General features: G+C 40.6%; 1 protein-coding gene and 1 long non-coding RNA gene across 2 annotated transcripts in view; one reads left to right on the plus strand and one right to left on the minus strand.

Annotated features, from left to right (window-relative positions):
• SLC22A4 (solute carrier family 22 member 4) overlaps positions 1 to 26,503 on the plus strand; it is a 90,436-nt gene that overhangs the window by 48,649 nt on the left and 15,284 nt on the right. Inside the window, exons 3-6 of the mRNA XM_020991140.2 lie at positions 397 to 551; positions 12,729 to 12,900; positions 20,495 to 20,621; positions 22,316 to 22,416. Of these exons, the coding sequence (XP_020846799.1) occupies positions 397 to 551; positions 12,729 to 12,900; positions 20,495 to 20,621; positions 22,316 to 22,416 (555 nt within the window). The remainder of the gene's footprint in view (positions 1 to 396; positions 552 to 12,728; positions 12,901 to 20,494; positions 20,622 to 22,315; positions 22,417 to 26,503) is intronic.
• The window catches only part of LOC144455948 (uncharacterized), a 69,348-nt gene that overhangs the window by 15,796 nt on the left and 27,049 nt on the right, over positions 1 to 26,503 (minus strand). Inside the window, exons 2-3 of the long non-coding RNA XR_013484833.1 lie at positions 11,716 to 11,842; positions 9,567 to 9,691 (exon numbers count right to left, since the gene is read on the minus strand). This is a non-coding gene — a long non-coding RNA (uncharacterized LOC144455948). The remainder of the gene's footprint in view (positions 1 to 9,566; positions 9,692 to 11,715; positions 11,843 to 26,503) is intronic.

The following is a 26,503-nucleotide window of genomic DNA, read 5'->3' on the forward strand; positions in this document are numbered from 1 at the left end:
TTGTAACAAAGAATTTTTTTTAAATGGAGGGGGTGGCCATAGTTAAGCAAAACTAACCAGTCCACCAACGAAACCTTACAGTATATGCAATTCTCCGCACTCGTGGTGCCCCGTATCTGCAAAGTAGGGAGGGAGATAAATTTTGTTATCTCCTCTTAGAGCCCCAGATTGGGCATTATAATTAGGCAGTATTCAGTTTCAGGGATGTTTTTGTTCTTTCTATTGACATTTTTGGAATCACTGTGTATCTTGTTTTCCTGGTTCTGCTTACTTCAGTTCAAACAAGTCTTGATGCTAATGTTTGCCTGAACCCAGAGAATCTTAGTCCCTTTGAAAACTCTGACATTTCTATAACCTGATGCCGGATGTGTGTGTGTGTTTCATTGTGTCTTTAAGGTTCGGCAGAAAGAATATCCTCTTTGCGACTATGGCTGTGCAGACAGGCTTCAGTTTCCTGCAGATCTTCTCCATCAACTGGGAGATGTTCACTGTGCTGTTTGTCATCGTGGGCATGGGCCAGATCTCCAACTACGTGGTGGCCTTCATATTAGGTAGGCTGGTCCTGGCCAGATGGCAAGAAAAGTCTATGTGCTTTTCTTCTCCTTTCTTCCCCTTCTTCCTCCTTCTCTGTTCTAGCTTCTTCCAGTTGCTCAATTCTTCCCAATTGCTTTCACTAAGGGTAAGGCAGCAAAGATAAAAGAATAGAGCCTCAGCCCTCTAGAACGCTACAAGATTCCTCCTGATGAAATGGGCAGAACTTCCACTCAGTGGATAAGAGTTCTCTGTTATTCACTACATGTTCTACAGCTTAGACCAAACATGTCAGCAATGGAACCCACAGAGAGAATTTTTTGTTCCAACTGTATAGAAGCTAGAAGAGGTCAGGGGGAAGAAAAAAATTTTATTTTGAAGATAAATGGAGCCCCATTATCAACAGATCACAGATCAAATCACATCTCTGAATCATCATTGTCACACAAGTCAAGCTCGATAAAAGTTGGTGAAACAGGAACACTAATATTAGCTCTATTCTTCCACACTAATCTTAAAGTAATCCTGCTACTTTTTTTTAAAATGCAGATTCTCAGATTTTGGGATGTACTCAAATGCTATGAATTCATAGGCTCCGCTGGGAGACCATTCTATTTATGTCTTGTTATTAAGAAGCAAAAAAAAAAAAAAGCACCTGAAGAATTCATTAGGCCATCTCGGTGTCATTCCTAAACCTAGTCTCAGAAGTCTAACCTCCTCTTCCTCATCTACCAGTTCTTAAATGCCAGGAATAGGGCTTTTCCCTCAGGAAGGGGTTCAGTGGAAAGGCTGATACAGCCTGAGCCATCAGCCCATTCTGCAGATTCTCACTTCATCTCCTGGAGGTAGGTTGGGGTGACTGAGTAAGTGAAAGGGGTCACTCCATACTATTGGAAGAGGAGCTGGGTAAGGCTATCATTTCCTGTGTTGAAACCCAAAGACCCAAAGCAATTCCTTGTTTCAGCTCTTCCACATAGAGGGCAGTCTTTTGCATTACTGAAATTTAATCAGATTTTCTAGAGGGTTAATTTTGTCAAAGAATGGCTCTATCATTGAGCTATTAAAATGCCACCCATTAACTTTTCTCTACTGTATTAAACCTATTATTTATCCTCATTGGGCACTTTATTAATTCTTAATTTTATTGCTATCTTTTTCATATCACCTTCATTTCTAAGCATATGTCACTTTTACCCTATCTAGAGAATAAAAAAGAAAGGTTGAAGAGTGGAAAGGGAAACAACTGAACAAAAATTCCCAATGTATCAACAGTCTGAATAAGTATGTGTAATATCCCACCATAAGTTCCCCATCACTGCAAAGAAGGAAGGGAAATGTATTTTCTCCTTTCCTCTCTGAGGCCAAACTTAGTCATTATAATTACATAAGTTTCAAATTCAAAGTTTTTTTTAAAATTTGTTTTATTTCTATTTACATTGTTGTAGTATAGTCACCAGATATTTTTTAACATTATCTTTTATTAAAACTGTTGTTCAGGGAGAAGGAATTCTTAATTTTAGAAACACTTATCTTCCCCATCTCAGGATTGTCCGCTGAGTTTTAAGTTATGCAAGAGCCTTTAATTAACTTCCACTTACATGGAGAGTTATGACTCATAAAAGGAAAATATAACAAGACAATAAACTCCAGTTTAGACAGAATGATGGATCTTGAACATTAACCCTCCCTCCTCCCAGAGATCTCTAAACCTGAACGACTCTTGTCTGATATGTTTTTCTTTGAAGTGAACATATTTACATCCTCTGTTTAGTGACCAACCAGATGTCACGTTCAAATTCCATTCCTTCAATCATTGATGAAGTGACCAGAGGTCCAGGCACTGAGAAGGTTCGCAGGTCAGAGTGTCAGAAAAGAAGCAAGGAAGAGAGATGGTGGCACAGATGATAGGTAGGAGGTGTGCACTGAAGTGGGGTGTCTGGCCCTAAGAGAGCCCACCGGTGCTAAACATACTTTCTCCTCTCCTGACCATCTAGCCAGATATTCTCTTCATTAGGGACTGACAAACAGAAGTAGATTTTGCCCAAGAGCTGAGGAGGTCACAGGTGGGAGTCACTGCAGAGTCACAATAGATAGTTCTCTCCTAGCACCATCAGGTCAAGAGACAACATTGAGCTGGTTCTGTAGCTTAGAACAGTCATTTACAACTCTCAGGTCTACAGACAAAGCCCTTTCCAGATAGTCACTTCAAAAAAATAAATAAATAAAATCTCAGTAAGTTCAGAGGAGGGCAATTTTTGTTTTGGATGAGACTTTGGGGAGGAGCATTTTAAAAAATGATTACTCTACATCAGAAACAAAAAGTTATATATGCTCCAATGCTATAGGAGAGCCCATAGAGCCCATAGACCACTTAGAGGATTTGCTTTTGTCAGGTTATGCTTTTGTTAGGACTTGGTGGGCATAATTAAGTCCAAGGTGATAAGTTTGATTCGCACATGACTCAGTGGACTTCATCCTGTTCCCGGGCTATAGATCAGCTCTATAAACCTGACGCCAGATTCACCTTAGGATAATTACCCTATCTCTGGTTCCAAAGAGCCCCGTAACTCTGGCCAGGAATCTCACAGATATGTGCCATTGAACATAAGGAAGGCTGTCTGAAATTGCGTGAATGTCTCAAGTCACCCCGGGTCCATTGCTGGGGACTCAGCTCAGAGGGGAGGACTTGTTGAAAGGGGGTCAAGAATGTCATTTTTGTATATAGAAGCCAAGGCACTGCTGTTACTAGAGCCCAAGACATATTGGGCTGGAGATGAAGAGTAAAAACATCATATCATGGTCAGAATCCTCCCAAAAAAGGCACGGTTAGAGAAGAGTATTTACTGCCTTCCTAGTAGCATGTTAGGATAATTGCACTGTCCTCATCGTATGGAAGAGAAAAAGCTTCCAAAGTGATTCCCACCTCTTATACCACACAAGCAATACCTGCGGTTGCTAATCTCTCCAGTTATTTTGGAAATCCCTATGGTGGAAGGAATTCAGTAGAGAAATAGCATCTTCCCAGGTCTGGATAGTCATCAAAATAGCAAGGACTCTTGCACATAACCAAGCTTGTAAAGAAGGAACAGAAGTCATTCAGTCTGGCCTCCAGCCTCCAGGAATGACCTCATGTTGGTCAACCCCCAAACTGTGCAAGAGCAGTGGGTGTCTTTCTAGAAGTGGCTGGCCATTCCATGCACCTTTAGTAGACTGTCCTGGGGTGAGATATCCTTGTGCTTCTCTTGCTATAGGGTCAGCCTGCTTCTTTTTCTTCCATGGAGGAATAGGATGAGGAAACCGGTCTTTAAGGTATCACTTTGCCTGCTTGAAAATTTGTATATCTCCTTATAGAACTCCCTTCTCTACCACTACTCTCAAGCTTTCCTCAGAAGTCTGATCTCCTCTCTTTCATCATTTTGGCAGCTCTTTAGCAACCCTGTCCTCCTTGGGTCTACTTGCATACTTCATTCCTTTATCAATTCATTCAACAAGCATTTCTTAAGCACCTGTTTTACTGTCAGCCGTCGTGCTAGGCACTAGGATTATGAAGACACCAATGAAACAGCCCCTGCTCTCAAACAGCTGACATTATGTTAAGGGCAATATCAGAAAGACACACAAGTGAACAGGAACTATATGCAAAGTGCATGCAGAGTAGTTTGGGGAGGGGTACTAGCAACTGGAGAGATCAATAAAGACATTCATAGGAGGAAGTGGCATTTAAGCTGAGCTCTGAAGGATACTAGGGATTTCTGCTTACTGCTGTTGCTCAGTCACTTTCAGTCATGTCCAACTCTTTGTGACTCCATTTGGGGTTTTCTTGGCAAAGACACTGTAAAGGTTTGCCATTTCCTTCTCGAGCTATTTTACAGATGAGAAAACTGAGGCAAACAGAGTTAAGTGACTTGCTCAGGGTCATACAACTAGTACGTCCCTAAAATCAGATTTGAACTCAGGAAGATGAGGCCTCGCACTCTATCCACTGCCATATCTCGCTGCCCACTGTTTGTTTACTAGCCGTAGGCAATTAATTGATAGGAATGCTGATGATGCCAGCCCCATGACTGACCTTTGTGTCACTATATTCCCTCTGGTGACACCAGCCACTGATGGGAACCCCGCCTTGGAGTGAGATCCCAACATGGGTTTAGGCTACTGTATATCTTTCTAGCTGTGGATAAGACTGGGCTGAAAATGCAGTAAGAAGTCTTTCTGAATTGCAGCTAGATTGCCTGTCATTTATCCTCTTACTGATGTGGACAGTCACCAGAAAAGGACATTTTAGAAACATACGCAGAAACTCTGCCTGGGCTTATATGGCCTGTGTTTCATCTTTTTTTTTAATTCTAAGTTAAGTTTTGAGGGACTCTTTGGCTTATTCTTACTATGGACTAAGTCTAAATTTGGCTTGGTCCAGCAGGTTCAAGGTTTCATTTACTTGTTTAAAATACAGTATGCACTTATAAACCATAAAGAAAATGGAAGCCAAGGAAGGCAGTAGACAGAAATGAGGAAAGGGAGCATTCTAGGTATGGGAGACAACCAGAGAAAGTGCCGGGCATCTGGAGATGGAGTGTCTTGTTCATGGCACAGCAAGGAGACCAGTACTACTGGATCAGAGAGGGTGTGGCGGGCAATAAGGTATAAAAAGACTGGAAAGGTAGGCATAGGCGAGGTTAAGAAGGCCCTTGAATGCCAAACAGAAGATTTTACATTTGATCCTGAAGGCAATTGGGAGCACTAGAATTTACTGAGTAGGTGGATGACATAGTCAGACCTGCACTTTAAGAAAGTCACTTTGGTGGCTGAATGGAGGATATATTGGACTAGGGAGAGACTTGAGGCAGGAGGACCCACCAGCAGGCTATTGCCATAATTCAGGTTTGAGGTGATGAAGACTTATACCAGAGTAGTGGCAGTGTCAGGGGAGAGAAGGGGACTTATCCAAGAGATGTGGCAAAGGTAAAATGGACAGGCCTTGGCATCAGATTTGATATAGGGGATAGTGATGGTGAGGAAGTGAGGATGACTTCTAGGTCTCAAGCACAAGAGACCAAGACGGGGGTGTTGCCCTCAAAAGAAATGGGAAGTTAGGAGAAGGGGAGAGTTTGAGAGAAAGATTATGACTTTGGTTTTGAACATGCTGAGTTTAAGATGTCTACTCAACATCTATTTCAAGATGTCCCAAAGGCAGTTGAAGATACAAGATTGGAGAGGTTGGAGTGGGATAGGTAGATTTGAAGTATAGAGAAGCTGACAGAGAAGTCGATAAAAATCAATGCAAATTGGCTACTTGGTAGAAAACAAGGCACTCTCTGATTGAATGGGCTTCCTAAAGAGCCACATTGAATTTCTACATTCCCAGGAAACTTTTTGTTAGGTCAGTTTCAAGTGCCTGTGATTTTGTGGGTGTGGGAACTCCCTCCACTGAAAGATCACAATCTACTTATAACTTTTTATTTTAGGGAGTTGCCTGAGACTCAGCATGGTCATGCATCTAGGAAGGGTCATAGTCAGGATTTGTATCCAGGTCTTCCTCTCTTTAAGTTTTGTCCACTGGGCCAGGCCATGTCTCTAATTTATTCGTTAATTATCTGAAAATATTCTTAGCCTGAGGTCAAAGAACCAAATTTACTCTAACTGTTGTTGTCTTGTCCTTACGGGATTTTCTTGGCAAAGATACTGGAGTGGTTTTGTCATTTGTCATTCCTTCTCCAGTAGATTAAAGCAAACAGAGGTTAAGTGACTTGCCCAGGGTCACACAGCTGGGAAGCAGCTGAGGTCAGATTTGAGCTGAGGTCTTCCTGACTCCAGGCCCAGCAGCCTGTCTACTGAGCCATCTCCTGAGCTGTCTCTAACTGAGGTTAGTGAAAGGAAAAAGAAGAGCAAGGCTGGAAGGGAGGACACAGAAGTTGTGTGGTTTTCTAGTGTTGTTTCAGTTCAAGATTTAGCAAACCCAGGCTTCTTCATTTTTGTCACTGTCACCATCACATGTATGAGTCAATACTGAGTGTACTGCCCTTCTAAAGACAGACTATTTTGGGAAATAATCTATTACCTAAGGGTGGAAAAAAACAAAGACCATGAGAACAACTAGGAGAAATGTTGTAAGGAGATGATTAATAGTCTAGGACAGAGGCACCACACTTCTACTCTGAATGAAAGGAGAAAAGGACATAGTTAGACCTGGGAGCCTGACTGGCCACAGCTTCCCCAGGACCTCAGTGGTAGCAGAAAGATCCAGGTCAACTCCTCTTGCAGGCCTAAGCCATTGGGATGTTTCCCTAGAGCATGAGTGCAATTGCCTTTGGGTGCCATATTGCCATGGAGCTGCTTTAGTGCTAATGATAATGGGCCAATACCCCATTTAAATATCACTTAAAAATTTTCAAAGTGCTTCGCATGTATTTTCTCATTTGTTCCTCACAAAAACACTGGAAGATAGATGCTATTATTTTCCTCATTTTACAGATGAGGAAACTGAGGCTAAGAGAGGTTAAATGACTTGCTAGGGTCATATAGTTAAGGAAATGTTTGAAACAGGATTTGAACTCAAGCCTTTCCTGATTCAAAGTCCAGAACTTTATCCACTGTACTACCTGACAATCTCTTACGGTAAAGGTCTTTCAGCCTTACTGTGATCCCAGGATTACTCAGTTTGTGGTGGCCTCCAATATATTCAGTTCCAAACGTCTTGGTAAATAGGGAAGCCAAGATGTTTGGAACTAAATGTTTTGGGAACATATTGGAATACGTAAATATATGTCCTACTTACTACCTATGTGACCCTGGTTGAGTCACTTCCCCTCTGTCGGCTTCATCTGTAAAATGCTAGGGCTAAACCTCCAAAAGGTTCCTGTCAGTTCTAAATCTACGATCCTACGATGTCATAATCCTCTATACACCCTTTATGTTGAGCCTCTGAGAAGGAGAGATAAGCCTCGTTTTCATATTAATGAATTTAGCTGGTAAAGTCTGCTGGAACACAGGCTGCATTTGGATTAGTGATAACTGGGGTGGAGTATTCACCAACAGACTACAGCCTTTCTACTATCTTGGATCTTGAGCCCCATTCTCCAAACAGGCTGGACTGCTTAAAACTGGTAAGAGGCTGTTCACGGCCTTTGTAGATTCCTGGACTCTTCTATTAACAAGGCTGCAACGTCATTCTATACACTCTGTGGGAAACCTCCTTATTCTATGTCCTGTTATTATTCTGCGATTTTTTTAATGGATCTTCAAATCTGGAATAGAGTGTGAGTGAGTGGTGAAGACTTTGGAAATGAGCTCTTTCTCTCATCTCAGGAAGCCCTAGATCTATTACCTCATCAACTCAAACTCGAGTTTAGCTACTGTGGACACTCCTTAGAGCTAAAGGTTGTACAACAGCGACGCCTAGCATTACTTTTCTTAAAATCATTCCGGAGCTTAAATAGTTCTGCATTTTATTTGACTCGAAGACGTAGCATAGAGAGCCAGTCTGGAAGACCTGGATTCGACTCCTGTCTCTGACACATACTGGGCTTTGTGACCCTGGGCAAATCACAATCTCTCTGTTCTGAGACAATAATTTGCAGAGAAGGTGCCAACCTCCATCAGTAGAGGGAGTTTCCTTATTCAGGAGTTCTCCATTCCAACCGAACCACAGGTTCAGTCCCTAGCTCTTTATTTAACTAAACTTGTTCCTATCTCCAGATACCTTGTATAGTATAGGCTGAGGGTCATCAGAGAATTTGGAGTTATATTTGGACCCTTTGGCCAATACCACTCATAAGAGTTTCTCATTGCAGAACTGGGGTATAATCAAAGGAGATTGATCAGGATAGAGGAAGGGAAGGGGAGGGAAAGGAATAATCATTTATATACAATGTATACAATCATATATACTGATAATAATTTATAATTATATATCATAATATAATTATATGTATTTATATAATTATTATTTATATCACACATAATATAAATCACATTTATTTATATTGTATAAGCATAAATATATATTATAATAATCAGTCATAAGTATATCATTGTAATATTTATATCAGTATAATAATTTATACTGATAGTTTATGCTTGTATATCATGATATAATTATTTATATATAACTATTTATACTATATATTATGTAAATTCCACTTATTTATATTGTATATAATATAAATATATAGTAATATCATGATATAATTATAATAATCACTTATAATTATATGATAATAAATTATATACTACTACGTGCCAAGTATTACGCTAAGCTCTTTTTAAAAATATATACACATACACATATCAATCACCTCATTTGATCTTCATAACATTCTGACAAAATAGGGATTATCATTATCTCCATTTCACAAGAAAATTGAAGCAAAGGTTAAGTGACTTGCCCAGGGTCACACAGCTAGGAAGTGACTGAAGCCATATTTGGACTCAGTTTTTCCTGACAGCAAGTTGGTACTCTCTCCACTATGTCACTCGGATGCCCTAGGAATAGGGGTAGGGAGGAGACTCAGCAAGGTACTATACAAAAACTGTTTAAAGGGCATTGGTGATGTTTAGTCCTGAAACAAAAAGGGGATACTTCAGGAGGACATGATCCCTGTCTTCAAATATTTGAAGAAATGTCAAATGAAAAAGGCATCAGACTTATTATCCTTGGCAAAAGAGGACATTCTTCATCTCTAAAGGAATATCCCTACTAGCTTGTCATTATAATGCTGTTGTGGGGGAGGGATTATGAGGTACTTAGAAAAAACAAAGCATTTAAAAATACTATACCTGCTAAGTGGAGGAGTACTTTGGGAAGTAGATTTGTTTTCATTGGTCTGCAGGCCTGAATTAGGCAGATGTGGCTGCTTTTTTAATGCTTTTTCTCTAGTGGCAATTTCATGGAATCTAATAAATCTTAGGGTTGAAAGGGGATCTGCAGAGTCCAACCTCCTCCTCTTCCCCCCCCCAATTCAGGAATTTCCTTTATAATTCCTTGACAATTGCCAACTCATCTCTGCCAGCTCATTTCCAATGAATGGGGCTCTTACCTTTTGAAGAGGCAATCCATGTCAGCTTTCACCTTAGGAAGGTAGGCAGTACTCCAGGTCCTCCTCCCCGTCCTTGGGAGTAGCATTGATGCTCCCACGGAGAAGAACGGGATTCACCAAGGTATCTGGAGGCAGTATCAGAGTATTAGGAATGGAGCAAATATGATGACAGTTCCTAGCCCTAATCTTGACACTAACTTCTACAAAATGGCCTGACCCTGGGAACTGAGACGTGAAACTCTCTCAGGCCCTGACCTGGGAATATTCTAGGTCCTTCCCAAAGGAGACGCTTTATAGATATTTAGAAATTCTTTCTAGAATTTCCAAATCTAGGAAAAATCTCTAGATTTCTAGAGCTAAAAGGTCCAGACTGGTGTGCTCAGAGATGATTTGGGGTAGGAACATCCTTTGGGCACAACCAGACAAAGCTCTCTTCCCTAAAAGACAGAAGCATGGTGGGGATGTACAAATCGGGAAGCTGCCTATGAGTCACAGCAAGCAGGGGCAAGCAGAGACCCCAGCAGAGGAAACAGGCCACCCCAACACTATTGTTCTGTTTGCAAGCCGCTGACCTATAGCTGAATATAGCCTGAAGCTCTATTATTACATATACTATAAAGATTACATGTTTTTTCAATTCTCCTCTACCTTAATAAATGTTCTACTATAAGCAGACATCCTTCAGAATACTGTAAAAATGTTTCATAATAGTAGCTAACTTTTACATAGCACATACTATGTGCTGGGTACCATGTTAAGCACTTTATAATTATTATTTTACTTGATCCTCAGAACAACCCTAGGAGATAGATGCTACTATTATCCCTATTTTACAGATGAGGAAACTGAGGCATACAGAGATAAAGTAATTTATCCACGGTAACACAGCTAGTATCCAAGGCTAGATTTGATCTCAGTTCCTCCTGACTCCAGACCAGGCTCTATCTACTGCACCACTAGCAATTTAGACTTCCCGTCACAAGACCAAATTAGGCAACTAGTGTTATATTCAATTTAATGAGCATTTATTGAGCAAACTACTATGTGTAATTGAACAATGAACTAAGGGTGAAAATTAAAGAATACTCATCACAGTTAGAGCTGGTTAGAGCTGCCTCCAGCAGCACAGAGTTCAGAAGCATCAGAATCATTTTAAAACTGGGTCTTCTGATTCCCGGTTCACCACTTCCATAAATGGCAGAGCTGACTGATGGCAAATGTTTTTGAGTACTAATTTCCCTTCTCCTGACCTACAGTATACTTTATGAGTAGTCTGTCCTCATCACAACTTGAAGGTAATCCAGGGAACACTTTGAGTTGACCTGTGATGAATGCTGAATCGGACTGATGATCAGTTAGAGTGGAGCCCTCACAGGTGGGCATGACATTTGTCTTTGCAGCTCTAGCACCAAATAGAGCCCTGAATATACTTTAATACATTGAGAATTAATGATTTCAACAGCAAAGTATGCCCTCTGCTCACACAGGTGACTACTTCTCTATTAGCCCATAGTTGAAGGTCTTTGTCAGTTGCCGTGGCTGGGAAGGAAAAAAAATCATCCGGCAGGCAGCTTTTGGGTGATGTCTCCCTGGACTTAGCTGGGCTGGTCCTTGGACAACAAAATTCTTGATGTCACTGAACCTGCTCTACCACAGCATTGCAAATAGTAGGTATTTTGGGTTTATTTAATTACCTAAACTGGTGATGAGAAAGAAATAAAATGTTGGTTGGTACAGCTAGGCCAGAATGTAAGATTTATAACCAAAAAGGACCTGAGAGGCCATCCGGTTTAATCTCCTCACTTTATGGAGGAAACTAAGGCCTTGGGAATTTGAGCAACCTCCTCAGTGTCCAATAGCTAGTAAGCACCAGAAGCTTTCCTCTGATGCTGCTTCCTTCTCCTAGACTAAGCTGGATCATAGGATCATTGTCAAATTTCAAGTTGAAAGGAACCTTCAGGTCATCCAGTCCAACTTAACATGTCCAAAGAGCTGCAGTTTGAACCAAGGTCTTCTGATCGCAAATCCAGCCCTTTCTTCCTTCTAAAGTGCTGCCTGTTTTATACCCAGTAATGTATGGTGCAATTCCTTCAGTGGCTTCTGTTGCCCTGGAATGTATGAAGCAAGATTGTCTTTAGCCACAACTTACTTTGATGCCTGTATTCCAGACATTAGCAAATGGCCTTCCTTCTCTTTCAGTATCATGAAATATTTCTACCTATATAGAGATGAGTCTTTGCATGAAAACTTTGCAGGGCATGTCTTCATTCCAGGTCCTAGGAAACCAAAGAAGAAAGTAAAGGATTAAATTCATCCCCTCCCCTTTGGCCCAGTTTTTTCCCACTTCTAAATGCCATAAGATTGCCAAGATCACAATAACCCCTTAGAAATGAAAAAAAAAAATTCAACTCTTTTACTTCCCAATCAGTCAATATAAATTTGTTGACTATCTTGATCTCTGACAAAGAAAAGAATCAGCTCAAATTCCTCTCATTTAACCACATAGAAACAGTCTTAGAAATGCATGCTAAACACACAATACACACACACACACACACACACACACACACACACACATACACACACACACATCATTCTTCAAAACCTTATCAGGCTGTTCTGGGCTATTTTCATAAGGCTTATGCCACAGAGTAAAATAAGGCCCACTAATTGGGCACGGGATCCTGGATTTCCCTAAACCTTCAAGGAAAGGGGCTTGGTTACTTCCAAAAGATGAATGGCTTGCCTCACTTTGAGGAGTACCATTTCTGAGACACAATGATGGGTTGTTTTTTCTAATCCATTTCATTGATGCCTTTGTTTTTATATCATAATCATTTCTCTATCTCCCCTCCCACCACAGCTTAAACCTTCCAAAATATTTGGCACAGTGACCTCCTCTGTCCAAGTATGCAACATTCTGTGTGAGTCAGGTCCATTTTTTGCCTTTAGAATTTCATGGGAACCTTCTCCCAAACTACAAGATGGGAGACACACTAAACTAGAGTTTGGTGTGGATCCCCAGGGAGATACCTCCTTCTTTCTTAAGAGTGTCGTTACCTTGAACTCTAACTTCCATGACAAAATTGGATGATATTGTAAAGCGCAAATATTAAAATGAAGTGAGTTACAATGCTAATCCTCCTCCCTTGTTTTGAACAGGAACAGAGATACTTGGCAAATCAGTTCGTATTATATTCTCTACGTTAGGAGTTTGCACATTTTTTGCAATTGGCTACATGTTGCTGCCACTGTTTGCTTACTTCATCAGAGACTGGCGGATGTTGCTACTGGCTCTGACGATGCCGGGGGTGCTGTGTGTCCCGCTGTGGTGGTGAGTGAGACCATGTTCACAGGCATTCCCCTCCAGGGGGGCACATCTGGAGCTACAATTTTTAAGATCGCTGCTGGGTTGGAATGTTACTTTGCTTCGGGTTTTGGGGTTTTTTGTTTTTTGGGTTTTTTCACTTGGTGCCTGCTAAAAGCAATAGTCTTTCTGCTTTTGGCCATGTGTGGTGGCTGTGGTTAGGGTCCTCCATGCCTGCTTGAAAGTGTCACTCTCAGAGTAGAATCTTAACCTGAAGCCATCCTTTCTGTTGCAGTTTGTTTTTCTCTTTCACGTGCTACTGATTTCCCTTTTTACTTTGGTCTTCCTTTAGAAAGTCTCTTTTCTGTTTATGAAAACATATGAAGTCCTTTGACTTTTCTGGCAAGACTTTCCTTACAATGTTGAAGGTGTGTTTGCTTATCTGCGTAGAACTACGGGTAGAAAGAGAGAGAAAGAGAGAAACGGAGACAGAGACAGAGGGACAAAAAGAGAGACACACAGAGAAAGACAGAAGTATTTTTTAAAAGAAAGTATCTTTTTTAAAAAGATAAATAAAAATTTCCTTCTGGTCGGGTCTTTTTACAACTCATTTGTGGCCTATTCCTTCTTGAAATAGTACTACAGTTTGAAAAATGACCCAAAGTCTTGGTGAAATAGAATTCACTTAATAGGAGGAGTGGGGGGATAGAGTAGTGAATTTAATAGCTGCCTCTGCCTATTTTGGCATTTGAGGGAGGCAGGGAAATGAATGATAGCTTTTTAATCCAACTTACTTTGAGCATTGGGTTTTGCGGATGGTTTTGATGTGACTTTTGTGGTTTTATTTCTTTTATTTTTCACTTTGAAGCAGGAAGAGAAAGCACCCTGTCTTTTATGAGGGATTTTTTTTAATCCATTAAATTCCCTTATAATTACTCTTGGTTTGGCTACAGCCTTCGAGAAAAGCGGCTTTCTTGATACAAACTATGAGTGCCTCCATAACTTCCCAGACTGATGGATCATCAGTATAAATTTAGTGTGTGGGAGCCAATGATATTTCCTCTCCTATGTTTCTCCCAAAGTTTGAAATGGAGCCTGGTAGAGCTTAGAAATAAGTCTAATTCAGCTGACCCCTTCTTATCCCGAATTCAAAAGCCAAATTTCATGCTTACTGAACATGCTTCAAGAATACCACATAGGTTAGAAGAGGTTCTAACTGAACTCAAGGGAGCAGGTCACAATGACATTATACCCACTTCCTTACAAGACAGCTCTGCCCCAGGGAAGCCATCCTAGATCCACAATGGCATGTGGCTATCCCAGAGAAGCCCCATGCAGACAGACTCTGTTTCCATCCCACCTTCCCACTGGCTGGTTTTGCTGAGCAGGTCTCATGGTAAGAGCTGTAGGAGTACCAAGAAATACAAGAAGATACAAGCTACAAGAAGAAATGCCTTCTTGAGGAGCAGGGTCAAAAGAAAGAACAGAATAAATGGGAGGGCAGAATAGGATTAAGGGAAATAGAGTTAGTTTTTCACAACATGTCTGCTATGGAAGTGTTTTGCATAACTGCACATGTAAAACCTATATTGAGTTGCTTGCCTTTTTAATGAGGGTGGGTGGGGAGGGAGAAAGAGAGAAAATTTGAAACCTAAAGTTTTAAAAACATATGTTTTAAAAAAATGTTTTCACATGCTACCGGGAAATAAGAAATACAGGAAATGGGGTACAGAAGTCTATCCTGCCCTACAGGAAAATAGAAGGGGAAGGGGATAAGAGAAGGGGGGAGAGAAAGAAAAGAGGACAGACTAGGGGAAGGGATATTCAGAATGCATGCCATCTTGGGGTGGGGAGAGGGGTGAGACGGAGTGAAAATTTGGAACTCAAAAACTTGTGGAAATGAATGTTGAAAACTACAAATAAATAAATTTATACTTGAAAAAAAAAAGAAGAAATGCCTTCTTGATTATTCTCCCTTCTGACCAGGAAGCTCTAGGTCTCTTGCCTCTCTCTCAAGTGTGTTAGAACTCTAGAAAACAAAAAAACTTCTTATCAGTCTTGTAGTTAAGGCTAAACATATAAGCTGGAAGTTTTTGGGATGGGGGGACCAGGGAGAAGAAGTCAAGCTTTTCAGAGAGTTTAGAGCTAGAAGGGACCTTTACAGGTCATCCTGTCTAAAACAGGCATTTATTAAGTGTCTGCTGTGTACCAGGCATTGTGCTAAGAACTCTATAAATATTATCTCACTTGATCAGCACAATAACCCTGTGAGAGTTAGATGCTATTATGATCCTCCTTCTAGAACTGAAGAAACCGAGACAGGTTAACTAGCTTGCCCCAGGTCACACAGCTAGCAACTGTCTGAGATCACATTGGAACTCAGGTCTTCCTGATTCCTGGCCCAGCCTTCTATCCACTATACCACTTAGCTTCCTGAGATGAGGAAACTGAGACCCAGACAGGGGCTTAGGTGACACAGGTAATAAGAAAAGAATTAGGAGTCAAATCCATTGTGGCCCATGCCTGAACCAAAGTTAGGAGATCCCCAGTTTTTTTAAACCCCTCAGCTATATTTCACAAGATCCATTCAAAAGAAACTATTTTACTTTTGTTCTTTAAAAACAGCAAAGCCTTTTCCTCTACTTCCTGATTGGCAAACTAGCCCACAAGGCTAGAGCATGTGTATGGACAATGTTTCCTTTTGTCTCCACCTTCCTGTAAACTCTAGATACTCCTGCCAAGCAATGTGACTGATCTGTATGGTGAAGACAAGACCTAAGACAAAAGTGTCCCTGGTGAATTGACTGACTAGGAGTAGTGCTAACATGCCATATACTTCGAACAAGTGCTGCCCTTCTAGGTTCCCTTGGCTTCAAGGGGTGTTTTCCTCTTAATTACAAGTGTAAGGTGTATGTGTTAGTAGGGAGAGGAAGGTGTTGTTTTATTTTGCCTATGTAGGTTATAGATGCTGACAGGGGACTGTCCAGATGTGGCTTACATGGAGACAAGAATAATATCCCCAGCATCTGCTCTCCCCACCCTTCTCCAAGGAAGACTTTAATTCCTGCCAGCAGAAAAAGCAGAAGGTTGGGGCCAGAGGCTGGCCAGCCTGATCTCCTCAGAGAGAGTGGACAGTGGGCTACAGTAATCTCTACCTGCTCCCTTTAATATTATTAACCTAGGGAAAGTAATGTTTAGGTTTAAGCTACACTTCTGACCATTATCCCTTAATGAGACTCTCTTTAATATTTATTCTGGGATGGGATGTTGCTGCTACTACTGCTATATCAATGAGGCGCTTGTGGTATGGAAGTTTCCCTTCAGTCCCCGCCTTAACACATGTCCACAAGTGCTTGGATTTCTGTGTGTACAGCATTCAAGTGTACTGATTTCCTTCCTTGACCATAAAAAGCCTACTTAACTTTCTCCAGTTTGGGCTCCTTGGTGACCCTCGCTGCCTTGCCCTTGATTTGACATATACTCATTCTTCCTTCTTGACTTGTGTGCTGTTGAGCTGGGCTGCATTTGTGATGATCCTTTCCGAATTCATCTTCTCATGGGGTCCTTAGGTCATGCCAGGTGTGTGGAGATAGACTCTGGTCCCCCTGTTCAGCTTGGGACATCTGAGACGGGGAAGCTGCTGGTCAAGCGACATCAGGTGACATAGTGCATTGGTAAAGGGAAAAAGTGACTGACTCAAGTAGGTGGAGAAAAGAGAAGGATGACTCTGTAGGAGGCAACTCCTTCCTTTTACTTATAGAACAAAGGAACAAAAGAACAAGCATTTATTAAACACCCACTGTGTTAAGCATTTTACAAGTAATACCTCATTTAATCGTCACAGCAACACTAGGTGGGTGCTATATTATTATCCTCATTAAACAACTGAGGAAGCTTAGACAGACAGAGGATGAGTATCTCACCCAGGGTCACACAGCTAGTAAGAGAATGGATTTGGACTCAGGTGTTCCTGATTCCCAGCTCAGTGCTCTATTTAATATGCCCCCTAGCTGCCTAATGACTGGCTGAATACTGCTTTGGTTTAAAGGAGAAACCCACCATTTTGGTTTTATCCCAAGTCACTTAATAACCTGTTCTTGCCTTCACCTAGCATTTCTCCAGGGTTCCCCAGCTACAGGGCAAGTATGTGTATATAACCATCACTTGGGAAAGAAGCTGTCTCATGTATTACTCTGTACAATGCCAAGTATTATCACATAGCTATTTTGACATGCTGCCCACCTCCAGTAGTTCTGGCTCCAATCTGTCTGACAGTCTGAGAAACCCAGCCTCATCAATGTTTTCCCCTTAAAAGCAAAACATTGGTTTAAATAGCACATCCCTAGAGAGTCTCGCTCCTGCCCCAGTGCTGGTGTTTGGCAGCAGGCAAATGTAATGCCACTGAGAAGACATGGAACTATTTTCCACTTGTCTCACTGGCATAACTGGGGAAAAGGCACTGGGACACAGGGCATTACCTTACTCCCCTACTACCCAGCAACACAAAATTTTAGATCTGGAGCTGTGAGGAGCCAAAGAAGCCATCTACTCCAACTCCTTCATTTTACAGCCCGGGAAACTCAGAGCCACAGAGGTTAAGTCACTTGCCTAAGGCGACAAGATTATTGAGCCCAAGTTCAGGATTCGATGCACAGTGAGGGCTCACCAGATCCGCCTTTTTGTCTTAGCACTCAGGCTCACTCACTCATTCCCTGTCTCTTCCCAACATACTCATTGATGTCTCTCCTCCCCTACTTACTCTCTCTTCCTCCTAGACAATCAGGGAATCAATCCTCCCACTCTACTCCCACTCACAAACTTCCAGCTGGTCACATAGGTGCCAGTGCTCCATCCTCTCTCTACCACACCCAGGCCTCTAAAATGAATACCACCAGCTGAAAAGCTATTTCTCAATTCCCTTTAATAGATGTATTACCACAAGCTCAGGTGCAAGGTTCCTCTTTTGCTTTTTAGCCTCATGGTATCCCAACATCAAATGCCATCCGATTGGACTGTTCATCCTTCATATCCTACCTAGAGGATAGTGACAACACTTGTAGTCTTTGAACAATGTAGAAACCAAAAACCTGAGCACCTGGTTAACAAGAATCACTAATTAAAATCAGATGTTCCCCAGTGGTGTGCTGAGGTGAGCCTTCTTTTGCCTTGCCTGGCCCATTCCTGAGACTTTCTATAAGTACAGGTCTCTGTTCCACTCCCTCTAGCCTTCCCTCCCCAACTGAGGGTGCACTTCATGTCACTTGCCCAAAACACAGTTTGTCATTTTTATCCCAGTACAAAAATTCTGAGATATGACCCTTTTTTTGTTCTTTAATGGGTTCTAAGTAAGTTATGAGTTCCCTTTGTTAAGTGTACACCACACAGAACTCAGTACTGTCTTTGTTCTAGTAGGTCTGAGGGTTCGTGCCTCTCAGCTCAGGTTTGGAAGCCTTTGCCATATTATCAAACTTGTATTACCATGCAGGGGACATGAAAAAAAACAGGTTCCTTTGCATCACACTCTAGAGTTGAGAAAACAGCAGAGAGGTGCCAGAACTGTTATGGAGTCGGGTGGAGAGCCCTGTGGAGAAATTTCCAAAGCTGCCTACTCATACCAACTGATCTTGCACAAACCTAACTGACTCAGCCATCTGGGATCATGTGGCATCGGACACCTGCAATTTGTCAAAATATGGAAGGACAGGATATGTGTGTATACACATACACACATACATACACACATGTGTATGAGCATGTATATTGAGTATATGCATATATATACACATCTCATCCTTCCATGTTTCCATGTATGTATATGTATACACATGCATGTGTGTATACACACATGTACTTATATATTGATATGTGTGTGTGTATATGTATAGGAGAACAAAATATTTGTGTATATATTCATAACATTCATATATTCATATTATAACACCATACATCTCCAGGACCAGGATTTATATTAGCTAAGAGCATTAGTCAAAATGCACTTCAATGGCACAGCAGTTGTATGTGGAAGCTGACTAACTCAGCAGGGAAAGTTTAAGGTAACTGGTACTATTCAATAATGTATAGCAGCAGACTGACAGACACTTGTTTCAAACTAAGACAAATGGGTTTACATGGCATTTTTTCAAGTTAGTCAATAAACATTTATTAAGCACCTTCTATGTTCCAGGCACTGTGCTAAGTTCTGGGGATAAAAAAAAGGCAAAAGACAGTTTCTTCTCTCAAGGAGTTTACAATCTCATGAGGAAAGACAATAAGTTATTTGCCTAGACTAGAGATGAGGAAGAGAGCTTGGAGGAGGGATGATTTTGTAAGGTTGTTATTTCTGGCCAATTCTCAATTAGGTCATTGCTACTGCTGAGGATCCTAGTAATATCAGTGGGGAAATATGCTTAATATCTTTTTAATAGAATTTGAATTTCCAGGAAACAATACTGAAAAAGAAAGATAGTTGGAAATGGGAAAGCTGAGAAATTCAGGGGCTGAAGTGGGAGAGGGAAAGAATTTAGATGAGATCAGGAAAAGCTATGTCCTCCGATGCTATGTTTGAACACTGTGGGGGGAAAGAGGGGTTGTGTACCTAAATGTGCCATGCACTATGCTAAGTACTTTGTAAATATTATCTCACTTGATCCTCCCAATAAGCCTCAGAGCTAGGTGCTATTATTTCCCCCATTTTACAGTTGAGACAACTGAGGTAGACAAGATTAAGTGGCTTACAGCTAGTAAGTGTCTGAAGCTGGATTTGAAGTTGGGTCTTCCTGACCCCAGGCTCAGTGCTCTATCCTCTGTGCCACCTCCATGCTTTGAGGGGGAAGAGGGATTATCAAGACCTGTGATTTCATTCATGTAGGGAAACCTGGCAAAGCAGGGTATCATAACTCATTTTAGCTGATTGTTTGACTCATTCAACATTTTTTAAGTATTTTAAGTGCCCACCCTATACAAGGCACTGTCATCCATGTCCAAATAATATATCTGAGGCAACACTTTAAGGTTTGCAAAACAGGCAACATACATTACCTCCTTTGATCCTCAAACAACCTTATGAGATAGATACCATCTCACATGTCCCCATTTTACAGGTGAGGAAATTGAGCCTTAGAGAAGTTAATTGATTTATCTACAGTTATGCAGTGCCCAAAGTGGAATTTAAATGCAGGTCTCTTGTATCTCTCCATGTCTCAGACTCTTTCAATCACACCACAGTGACTCTACAAGGAAGGCACTAACACATAATTGCCAGGCAGTCCTTTGAAGATACCCAGATAACCCCTTGAATATCTCACTGGCTACTTATGTCTCATGTTGATTAGTACTGTCTCCATCACCCTGTGTTTTGGATGACTCTGGTCTGAATATTGCTAAAACCTCTTTAAAGTTTGTATATACCCACTAGCCAAAAGTTTCTGATTTAGAAAACTTATGGAGGGAAAAATTCAGAGGTTTTTTTTTCTTAATAAAAAAGCAAATCTTAATTTAAAAAAATTATTTTTTATGGAAGATAATATTTTCTAAGATTTTTTTTGATTGTCATTATGGAATTGACAGTTTCTGAGAACAAAATAAATATTCCACAAGAACTAAACCCCAAACTCAATTACAGGGTTATTCCTGAATCCCCACGATGGCTGATATCTCAAGGAAGACTTGGAGAAGCGGAAGACATCATCCAAAAGGCTGCAAAAATGAATAAGGTGACAGCACCGGTCATAGTATTTGATCCTTTGGAGGTAAGCATTCATGGGCATTTGTTCTTCTCTGTGATGCCAAACACATGTACTCTTGACTCCATAACATACTATTATTTTCCTTATACCTAAACATGCATTGAGCTTTCACTAAATAAAAGGCCCTAAACTACATATTCTTAGTGCTCCAAAGATAACTTTGACACAGGTCTTTCATATGTGTGTGTGTGTGTGTGTGTATTTTCCCCTAATTCCATGTTAAAACAATTTTTAACATTTTTTTTAAGTTTTGGGTTCCAAATTCTATCCTTCCATCTTTTCCTCTTCCCCTCCTCCTTCCCTGAGATGGAAGCAATCAAATATAGGTTATACATGTCCCACATATAATCTGATGGGAGAAATAAGGCAAACCAATAAGTAACCAACACCAGGGGGTCATCATGTCATCAAAAGTCAATGATCACCAGAGGAGTGGAACAGAGGCTTTGACGTGCCTGTCTGACTCTATCCACAGGATATCTAAATTTTCATTCACTCATTCAACAAACATTAAGCAAATACCTTCTTCAAGGCACCTATGTACAGCTATAGAGATAGAAAGAAAAATAAAAAATGGTCCCTGCCCTCGGGGAGCTTTCATTTTATCGGGCCCATAAGAGCACATTGATGAGACTTGGGGGGGATCTGTATGGGTTTGTGTTTAGTTTGGCATAAATCTAGGAAGGCTTCCCGGAGATTGGAAATGGTGAGTTTGGGTTTGCATTTTGAAACATGAAGGTACTAAGAACATTGGTTTTGTTGCAGTGAAGACTGTGTTACTCCATGTTTAAGAAGTAGCAGAATCTTGGGGCAGCTAGGTGGTACAGTGGATAGAGCACCAGCCCTGAAGTCAGGAGGACCTGAGTTCAAATCTGGCCTCAGACCAAGCACTTGACACTTACTAGCTAGCTGTATCATCCTGGGCAAGTCACTTAACCCCAACTGCCTAAAAAAAAAAAGTATCAGAATCTTGTGATGTTTCTAGAATCACATTGGGAGGTAGGTGGTATGGTAGCTAGAGTCCCGGAGACAGGAAGACCTGATTTCAAATCCTGCCTCAGGCATCTCTTCATTTTAACGACACTGGGCAAATCACTTAACCTCTCTTAGCCTCAATTTCCACAAAATGGAAACAATAATAACACCCACCTCACAGATTATTGTGAGGATGAAATGATGTATTCTAAAGCTTCTGGTAACTTTATAGTGCTACGTAAATGCTAGGTATTATTATCATAGATTTTAGAGCTAGAAATCACTGAGTCCAACCTCATTTTACAGATGAGGAAACTCAGTCACAGAGAAGTCAAGTCCATCCTTGAAATAATTATTCCGCTTAGCCAGCCCACCTGAACTGGCATTGTTGGTAAATGTCACCCTTCTAAATTCAACCCAATTCAAGAAGTATTTATTGAGTAAATATTAAGTTCTTAGCAGCCCTGTGCTAGGAAGACAGAAGTCCTATGTACCTACCCTTGAAGAGTTCACAGTCCCCTGGAAGAGACATGAAACAATTATAGAACCATGTACAATTCAGAATGATCAAATGGAGTAAGTTAAGGACCAACAAGACGAATGTGGCAGAGAGGAGATGAGACCATCCTATCCCATGAGGATGCCAGATTAAGTAGTTGTCACTGTATATTCTAGAATCTTCTTTCCTTTATCTAATCCCAAAATCATCTCCATTCTTTTAGCCCCAGGAGCTAACGCCATTAGAGCAGCAAAAGGGATACATCCTGGATCTATTCAGAACTCCTCACATTGCCATAATGACCATTATGTCTTTGATGCTGTGGTAAGTGTCCAGACTGACCTGCAAATGCATGTCTACTACAAAGAAACTCATGGAGTTGTTTGGGATTGGTTTGCTTAAGTCAGGGGAAGCAGTAGGCACTAGGGCTGGAATCCATATCCCTGACAAATAAGAATAGTGTTATTCCAAGTGATTTAGAATTGACTCTAAATTCACTTTCCAGAGTTTGACAATGATGAATATTTAGGAACTTTATATAAGTCCTTGATTTTAAATGACAAAGTAGGCTACTAGAACTATGCCCTGGAGCTATTACTAGCAAATAGGCCTTTGGCCTAGGGTACCAATGTTAAAGGGTGCCAACATGGTAGGAGTTCAGGGCAGGGGAAGCGAGTGAGGAGGGGAAGATTCCATTCTGAGTGGTACAACTACTGCTAGGCTCACAGCCCCAGGGTCCTGAGGCCTATCTTCCTCCTCAACCTTGATGAAGCTGGGCCAGACTCTCTGAGCAATGGGTCAACACCTCTCCCAGAGTGCCTGCTCCACTACTCCCTCTCCCCAAACCCTGCAATTCAATTTGCCTCAGGTACATTCATTCCTAGTTGCAGCTTTGCCATGACTCATCCCGAATGAGTCTTCTCAACTCCTTTGAAATTAAGAACAAGATGACTGACCTGAATGATATCTGAGCCACCGCTATTAGTTTTGAAGCCAATTCCAGTTCTACACTAGAAATTACACTGTTGGATCACAACAATCTAAGACTCCCCAGTGCCATAATGAAGGAGGGCATTTAATTTAACAGGGCATTTAAAAAATATGCTTGCTATGGTTTAAGTTAAAAATGACCTTAGGACTGAGGGTAGGATCTGATAGTGAAGACTGTCCCTTCTGAGAAATAGGATAAAGGTGAAGAGCAGACCAAGGCTATCAGGACTGTTGGAGCAAAAAGTTTCTAGCTCTATCTACTGCATTTTGAGTGCTCATCACTCTCTGTTCTTCTTCCCAAAGGTTAATCATTTATATTATGTATAATTTATAGATTTATGACAATCTTCTAGATCATTTCCTGATATGACTTGAACATGGCAGATGCTGCTGCGGCTACTACTACTGTTGTTATTGTTATTGTTCAATTGTTTCAATGATGTTCAACTCTTTGTGACCCCCTTTGGGGTTTTTCTGACAAAGATACTGAATTGGTTTGCCATTTCCTTCTCCAGTTCATTTTACAGATGAGGAAACTGAGGCCAACAAGGATAAGTGAGTTGCCCAGAATCACACAGCTAATAAGTCTTGTCTGAAGCCAGATTTAAAATCAGAAAGATGTGTCTTCCTGACTTCAGGCCTGGCACTCTATTCACTGCAACACCTAGCTACCCCACTACTACTACTGCTGCTGCTATTCGCTTTTTTTTTTCAGTTTAGAAATAAATATAACATTCCATGGAAAGTAAATACATATTTAGAAAACTTTGAGAGACATGTATGCTAAGAGGGACTATCTTTATTAGATGGCCAAATATCTTTCTAAATTTAGACAAATTATCATATGCAAGTCACCAAAAGCCAAGTCACCAGATGATATACTTCAGATTTGTAGTTTTCTTTTTTCTTGAAAATGTCCTCTAAAATAGCAACTGGAAACCACCACCATCATCTCTGAAGCATTATGTACCACAGGACAAAATCTAACTCTGTTGGTCCATATATTGTCTTACATACTTAAAGATACGTAAAGGACCTTTTTTTTGAACACCAAAAGCACACGGACCTTGACTCCTGCAGAAGCTGGGCCCCTTCCAAAATACCAAACGGAGGGGTGGCCCCTAAACAGAGAGCTTTATAATAGACACTTGCCAATTTTACAGTACATCCACTTTTAGGCTGCATCAAAACATCTGTGCCTATGAACAAACAATTCCCCAATTATGCAATTGCCCAACTTCTTATAAAATAGTGTTACAGAGGACTTTGAGTGGGAAAAGTGCAAGATTAGGAACCAGAAGACCGAGTATCAACCTACAGCTCTTCTGCTTACTGACACTGTCCACATCGCTTAAGTTCTCTGGGCTTCAGTTTCTCCATCTCTAAAGTGAAGGAATTAGTCTAAATGGCTTCTAAAGGCCCTTGTCATTCTGTCCCCATGATTCTATGATCATCTCTTCTGGCAGTCCAAAGAGCAGATTGGAGAGAGCAAAATTATTAGTGTGTCCATAAATAACTCTTCATTGTACCAGGTATCCCAAAAGTCTTAGTGCAGTTTGAAGCTTTAATAGTTTTAAGCTATTCATAACAAAATCATATGACCTATAAGATGACCTGAGGTATAACACATGCCTTCAGAAGAGTTGAAGCTTTTTAAGGTCTCCTATTTTCTGCTGAACTGTTTTGTTATAGCTAACGGGATTTTTGAGGCATATGAAAAGTTTTTCCACAGAGGACACACTTGGGATTCATCTTAGCTCTGTTCCAAATCAATGTCTACTTTTTTTAAACTAATACAGCTTTTATTTGAGGCTTAAAGATTGGACAAGTATCTTAAATATTGCCCACAGGAGAAGGAAGGAAGGAAGGAAGGAAGGAAAGGACGGAGGGAAGGAGGGAGGGAGGGAGGAAGGGAGGGAGGAAGGAAGGAAGGAAGGAAGGAAGATACAACAAAAATACATAGATGAGAGAAGAAGGAATTTCAGAAGCAAATATGGCAAGTAGCATGGTATCATGTTAAATTGGATATATGCTTTTTCAAAACCAAGTTGTACACAATTCATATACAATTCTCACAGTTTGACATATAATCCTCTTTTTCTTTTCTTCACTGTATATGGAAATGTTCATGTTTGTGACATGCATAATAAAACATTAAAAAACAAACATAATAAAGCACCATTTTCAAAAATTATCCCTAAGTTTAAGATCTAAGGATAATCCCAGTTGTGGTGTGGAAGGTGAGGCAAAGAAATAAGCATTTATAATGTAATGCCTACTGCCAGGCACTGGGCAAGTACTTTACAAATATCATTTCATTTGATCTTTACAACAACCCTGTGAGATAGATGCTATTATTATCCCCATTTTACAGTTGAAGAAACTGAGGCAGACAGAGGTTAAGTGACTTGCCCAGGGTCACATGGCTATTAATCATCTAAGGCTGGAATTGAACTCAGGCCTTCCCGACTCCAGGCCCAGCTCTATAGGAAATTAACAATGAAGCTCAAAGATGACAGAGATGATAAGTGACATTTGTGGACACTGGGATTAAATAAATACAGAACCCTAGACATAAAGTATCTCACTATTTTTATTGTGCTGTGCTCTCAGAAAGACACATTGGAACCCTTTCCTGCAGAACCGTGTTGTACCCTTTAAAAAAAAAGGCGTTACAAACTTCACAACCATCAGCAAGGACAAATAATAAGGGAGCAAAGTCTTAAAGAAGAAAAAACCTTTAGCATTTAATAAAGTATTGCCAACTGAATTAACAAGTAACTCATAAACAAAAAATGGGTTTGACCTGTGACCCCTCTCCCAGTTCTTTCAGAGGTTTGCTACCTTTGGCTTGTTACCTTTCTTTAAACAGAGCCATAGACCATGTGTTTACAACTCTGATTCTTCAGATCCTGACTAACATCACTTGGTATAGTTCTTCTTCTAGTTTCTCATATCAATTGCTTTTTATAAACCCACAATGTTCCATGACATTAAGTACTCTAGTAATTTTACTGTCCAATCCTAAATCAAATGAGCTGGAGGTCTGTACTACATAAATAAAGCAGCTGTGGATATTTTGTACAGAAAGATTATTTATTCTTTTGCACAATGTTTATAGGATAAAATCCTAGAAATGTAATTTCTGGGTCAAAAGGTATGAGTGGCTTTGTGACTCATAATGTTATTGTCAAAGTGCCCTAAAAATCGTTTGCACCAATTGATGACTTAACTAGTAGTAATAGAGTATCGGCTTGCCCATAGCCTGGCAACATTTTATCTTTGACTATTTTTCCCATTCTGGATTCTATTGGGTAGTATCTTAAAGTTGTCTCGAAGTGCATTTCTTCGATTATTGAGGAATCTACTAATTTTTTTTCATATGGGTATTAGCGATTTTAATTTCTTAGATTAGATTATA

The sequence above is a fragment of the Phascolarctos cinereus genome, unplaced genomic scaffold (assembly GCF_003287225.1).
Source record: "Phascolarctos cinereus isolate Bilbo 61053 unplaced genomic scaffold, phaCin_HiC Scaffold_2;HRSCAF=192, whole genome shotgun sequence".
In the NCBI taxonomy this organism is placed as follows: Eukaryota; Metazoa; Chordata; class Mammalia; order Diprotodontia; family Phascolarctidae; genus Phascolarctos; species Phascolarctos cinereus.